At 61.2% G+C, this 5,606-nt stretch overlaps 1 protein-coding gene across 1 annotated transcript in view; it reads left to right on the forward strand.

The window, feature by feature from the left end:
• Nucleotides 1-5,606, forward strand: part of Chrna4 (cholinergic receptor nicotinic alpha 4 subunit) — a gene marked incomplete at its 5' end in the record, with an annotated part of 14,698 nt that overhangs the window by 361 nt on the left and 8,731 nt on the right. The window contains 3 exons of the mRNA XM_010638268.2: nt 1,071-1,222; nt 3,584-3,628; nt 3,701-3,810. Coding sequence (XP_010636570.1) covers nt 1,071-1,222; nt 3,584-3,628; nt 3,701-3,810 — 307 coding nt within the window. The remainder of the gene's footprint in view (nt 1-1,070; nt 1,223-3,583; nt 3,629-3,700; nt 3,811-5,606) is intronic.

The raw sequence follows: 5,606 nt of genomic DNA on the forward strand, positions 1-5,606 counted from the left end.
CCGGGGGCGGGCATCCATCCGGCCAGATTACCTGCAGGCCCCCAGGTCTGCTCCTGGTTTAGGGATCGGAGTGGCGCAGACTCTGCCCTTGGAGGCCCCCGCTCCACCTTTCCTGCTCCCCCAGGGTCCCCCCACCTTCCTTTCTTCCTTCTCTGGGCAGCCACTCTGCAGCACCCCTGCACCCCAGGGCTTCCTGCTGAGGAATTTAATCCCTGGCCTTCGGGGGGAGGGGTGGGCTGTGCCTCACTGGAGAGAAGCGAATGGGGTGCGGTCTGGGCTCCCAGGTGTCCGGACGGACTCCTTGAGCCCTGGGTGGCTTTCTCTGGAGAGAGGAGCCAGCAGGGAACAGGGTCTCCCCTTCCATAATGCAGCCCCGGAGGAGGTGGGAAGCCCTGAGACCGGGAGTCTTCCCTCAGAGGGCACGCAGATGGGCTGGCGGGGCTGAGCAGAGAAGGGCCCCACCCTGGAGTGCAGTGCGGGCTCGTGGGCAGCATCCTGTGTGTCTGTCCAAGAACACAGGTTGCCTATGGCCTGAGGCTCCTGGGTACTGTCAGGGTCAGTGCTGAACCTCCACACCGGTCTCCAGGCACAGCTCCCTCCCTCTGTGCCATAACTGGGTTCCCCGCAGCCACAGGAAGCAGGCTCTCCCAGAGCAGAATCCTTGCTCCCCTCGCTCCATCGCCCTGCTCCAGCTCCCCGCCCTACCCCATCTTCTTTGTCTGCTGGTCACTGTGATACAGCCCTCTCCTCAGTGGTCACCATCTGCCCGGGAGACAGCCTTTATTGCATCCCACGCGGGACCCGTTGACTGGCTTTGTGATGAGATGTAGGATGCTAGGAGCCAACTTTTGGGGTCTGAAAAAGGCTTCCCTGAGGAAGTTACATTTACCTTCTGGAGGCAAGGGGAAACTGAGGCTGAGAATGCGGCGGAACACACCCCAACGAGGGGCAGCAGGAAGACAAGGGTCTTCAGGTGGGGTGGGGATGGGGCAGAGTGGCCTGGTGTGAGGCAGCATGGATGGCCACACGACCCGTCTGTACCCGAGCTGCTTGCCTGTCTCTCTCCACAGTGAGCAGCCACGCGGAGACCCGGGCCCATGCTGAGGAACGGCTCCTGAAGACCCTCTTCTCCGGCTACAACAAATGGTCCCGGCCAGTGGCCAACATCTCAGACGTGGTTCTCGTCCGCTTTGGCCTGTCCATTGCCCAGCTCATTGATGTGGTAGGTGTGAGCACAGCACCTGAGTAACCCTGCAGGAAAAGGCCCAGTAGGAGAGCAGCTGGGATGGGCAGAGGATGCCTTGAACCATTTGTGCCTACGTGTCTGGCCATGACAGAGTGGCCAGAATGAGCCCAGCAGGTGCACCTTCCTGACAGCCCGCTTCTAGCCCTGCCTTTCCTGCTCCATAGAGGAAAACGTGTGACCAGGCTTTTGGCACTGGCACTTTCAGGAGTAAAGAATGGGAAACACCTCCAATGGGCAGGGACGGGGGCAGTGCCATGGTCTTGCACAGCTGGGCTGCAGGGGCTTTTCTTGTGGCACTGGGTGGGCTGGGCAGGCATTGCTGTGCCCTAGCAATACCCTTAACCTGGGGCTGGTCTCAGAGGCTCCTGAGCATTCGCTGTTCTGGGCGTGGGGTCTGCACGCATCTCAGGCCGTTTGCCTAGGATATGTGTACCTTCCTGGTGAAGGTCTTAGAAGGCTGCTGAAGTACAGCCAGGGGCCCCTGCAGCAGGAGCTGGAGCCTAAAGAGCCCCTGGTCAGGGGAGCAATCGGAGACCGCGTCACAGCCCCTAGAAGCCTGCTGCAGGAGGCCCAGGACCTTGTGCATGGCAGGGATGCTCAGATATGCACCCAGCATTTCCTGGCTGGGCTCAACTGCTCTGTTGGGAGTGGGACCAACCTTTGGGGCCGCTGGCTGGGTGCCATTGCACAACCTGGGGGCCTACTGCAAGTTCCAACAACACCTGATTCCCTGCCTGTCACACTAGGCCTTAGAGTGTGGGCTCTGGCAGCTCTGGAGGGAAGGAGACAGTGTCTGGTTAGAATGGCTTGAGTTTCTTATGGGGATCCAGCCGGCTCCAGCCCACCGCGAAGGCCAGCTTGCTGGGTCCAGGGACAGAGCCTGAGTCTGGGCTGGGGTAGCCAGCCACTGCAGGGGATGCAGCACCCCACCATAGTCTGCTGGTATGAGGAGGGCTCCAGTGTGTGGGAACTTCCTGTTCTGGGCGACCTCTGCTGCCCCAGTACTCCTGACATACGTGGGCTGAAAGACAGTGTGAGTCTCCAGCCTGCATGTGGCTGTGTGCGGACCCCAGCTGGGAGCCCTGTTTGGAGCTCAGACCCCTGCCCCATGGTGTCCTGGAACTGGCCCTTGAGTGTTCCTACCATGCGCCTAGCTGGGGCCTGGCCAGAAGACAATGCAAGATATTCTTACTCTGTCAACCCTGCTGAGGTTTGCAAACATGGCTGCAATGAGGTGGCTGGCTGAGGTTACCATGGGCCGCTGCTCAGGCTCCAGGGCTGCTGCCACTGCTTGGCTTCCCAGCTGCACCCATCAGGGCTCCCCGCTGCTCCTTCTTGGCCACAGGGTGCCAGGTTTGCCAGGAGACATCAAGGCTAGGAGCACAGCCAAGACTCCTGTGAGTGTTACTGAGGGCCCTGGAGCTGATCGAAGTCGCTTGTGAGCACTCGGGCTGTGTGCTGACATGGCAGGCCCTGGCTGGACCTCTGGCTGAGTCTGTGGGTGGAAGAGGCCTCCCTGCATCTGGCCCACCCTGCCCATGCCAGCCCCGGTGCCCAGCTGCCTGTGCCTCTTGCAGCAAACTCCTGGGTCTCTGCTGGGAGGGACACCTGGGTGACACACGCAGGAGTTCACACCCTGGTGCCAGTTGCAGAGGAGGCCGTGGACTCCCCGGTGGCTTCCTGACCTGATACTGAGTTGCGCTGATGCATCTGCTGGCTCCAAGGACACATGGGGGTGACAGCTGGCCGCAGGGTCTGGAGAGATGCCTCATAGGGGGGCCTCACACAGCCACCAGGAAGCTTTCTGAGGACCTGGAAGCCCCGGAGGGGTGGGAGAAGCTGTCCCCACACTTACCTTCCTGACATGGCACTGGGTCCCTCGGGGAGGCAGCTGTGCAGGGACCTTGTCATGTGAGCTTGGACGGGCCGCACAGGGTGCAGCTGAGCTGACGCCAGGCCCCAGACTATGTGCTCTGCTCCAGATCCTGCTCCTCAGAGTCCTGTTGGCGAAGGGCCGGCCCCAGTGACCCTCCCCAAATCTGGGAGGGAGCAGCGTGGGGCTCTCAAGGTGTCTGGGAAGGAGTTCAACCAGCAGCACGTGGGAGGCCATTGAGTTGGCTGAACCTTGTCCCCAGTTTCCTTCTGGAAAAGTTATGGGGCTCTTGTCCCTCGTCCCCAATCCTTTCGGGCCACCATCCTGGGCCTGGGTGCCTCCAGGGCCAAGGTCACTCTCTCTGGGTCCAGCACCGGCCGTTTTGCCGTTTTGCCGTGGAGAGGGTCTCAGGATGATGTATCGTCAAGAGGAGATCTCAAGCTGCCTTCTCTCTTGTGTCCTAGGACGAGAAGAACCAGATGATGACGACGAATGTGTGGGTGAAGCAGGTGAGTGGGGGCCCACCCTACCCCCACCCTCTCCCCCTGCTCTCTCGCCCCACGGCTGTCTGTCCTCCCCAGGAGTGGCATGACTACAAGCTGCGCTGGGACCCCAGTGACTATGAGAATGTCACCTCTATCCGCATTCCCTCTGAGTTCATCTGGCGGCCCGACATCGTCCTGTATAACAAGTGAGCCCCGGGGCCCAGTGGGCTAGGGTTGGGCTGGGCCCAGCAGGGAGAAGTCCGGTGTCTGGGGTGGTGACCCCAGGGCAGCAAGGAGTCTGAGGATGTCAGGGACGGAGGTCTGGAGTGTAGGAGCCAGAGGGCCCTGGGTCCCTGTCTGCCTACACCAGCCCTGGACAGGGGCGTCCTCTTGGTTCCTTTGAGTCTCCCTGCTGTGGGCAGGAAGTGGTGTCACAGAGCCCGGGGCTGCTTCCTTCAGCCCCTACCCAACTCCACCTTCTGGAGAAAGCATGAAGCTCTGGGTGCCCCACAGATGTACACCACACCAGTCAGCAATCCCAGTGCACCGTGCTCTCACGTGAACCAGCCTGTCATCAACTCCCCAGAAGTGGTGCTGAGATCTGCCCCATAGGTGGTTTGTTGGACCTGGGAACCAGGGTGAAACTTCCAGGGTTGGCCTGGAAGGTGTGGCCATTTCGGCTTGTCCTTCTGTGGATCCTCACCAGGGGTCTGGGCGACTGGGCCTCAAGGTGCAGTGGCCAGCTCTTTCTAAGCTGCATCCACCCAAGGACAGCTCTCCAGCTCTCCGGCTCAGGGCCTGAGGGCAGCAGCTCTCATAGCACTTACCGATGAAGAAAATGCAAGCCCCTTGTCCTCCTGGTCCTAACCATCTACCCATAGCCCGTTCTGGGCCCCAGGGTGTCTATCTGACCTACAAACGTCCTTATTTGATTAAGAATGATTGGGCTCCACTTCCTCTTGAGTCCGGTGACTGCTGCAGCCTTGGTGTGGGAAAGGCTGGGGATGACGCTCCGGGTGCATTAAGGGAAGGCAGTTCATGGTGAGTAGAAGGCCACTGCTCTCCCCGTGGGATGGGCTTTCTGCCCTTGGCAGCTGCGCAGCATGAACCACAGCCCTAGACATCTTTACAGCCACCCAGCCCACTCCTCCTGGGATGGAGAACAGAGTTTTCCCAGGGCAGGATGGACTGGCCCTGGGCGGGAGCAGGCAAGGAAGAGGAGCAGATCTGGGAACCGTAACTATGGATGGAGTCCCCAGGACCAGAGCTAAGGGCCAGAGCTTATGGAGAGGGGATGGGGTCAGCACTTAGGGCCAGGCAGCTGCTAGCCAGGGCTAAAACCCATTTCTGGGTAGAGGAGGCCCCCATTCTGGTGTCTGTTTCGGGAACCCCTTGACTGAGGCCCATGGTGTACTGGGGTTTCCCTTAGATCAGACCCCAGAGGCCGGAGCCCCAAGGTCACTGACCTGGCGTTGGTGGGTGGCGATCTCGCTCAGCCTCAAGCTCAGAGAGAGCCAGGCCTCTCCGATGGAGCAGGACCAGGGCAGGCCCAGCTCACAGGCCAGTCAAGCAGTTTGACACAAAGCTCATGCCCTCGGGCTTCTGGGGCTCTGAGGTGCTGGTGGGCTATCCCGAGGGGCTGCCTGAGGGCTCCCATGGAGGTGGGTAGTCTGAGGGTGGGGTCCTCCCTTAGCCCCTAGGGACTGTGCCCAGGCATCTGTGGGAGAACAGAGAAGCGGGAACGGCTGCACCTGGCATGGGTGCTGTGCAGCCCCCTCAGGCCCTCTACACAACTGTGGGGCCCCAGAGGGTGCGACTGGAAAGCTGCAGTGTCCACAGCGGGAGGGTGGAAGCTGGACACCCTCCGTCCTTGGAGACACAGGGAAGTCCTAGGTGCAGCCCTGGCTCCCGAGGGGGCTGCCCTGTGCAGAAGGCCAGGGCCGGAGGGATGGGGCGGGCAGGGTGCGCAACCCGTGGGCAGCTGAGGTGGCACGGCCGCGGG

Source organism: Fukomys damarensis, unplaced genomic scaffold, assembly GCF_012274545.1.
Source record: "Fukomys damarensis isolate Sample0158 unplaced genomic scaffold, DMR_v1.0_HiC HiC_scaffold_22, whole genome shotgun sequence".
Lineage (NCBI taxonomy): Eukaryota > Metazoa > Chordata > Mammalia > Rodentia > Bathyergidae > Fukomys > Fukomys damarensis.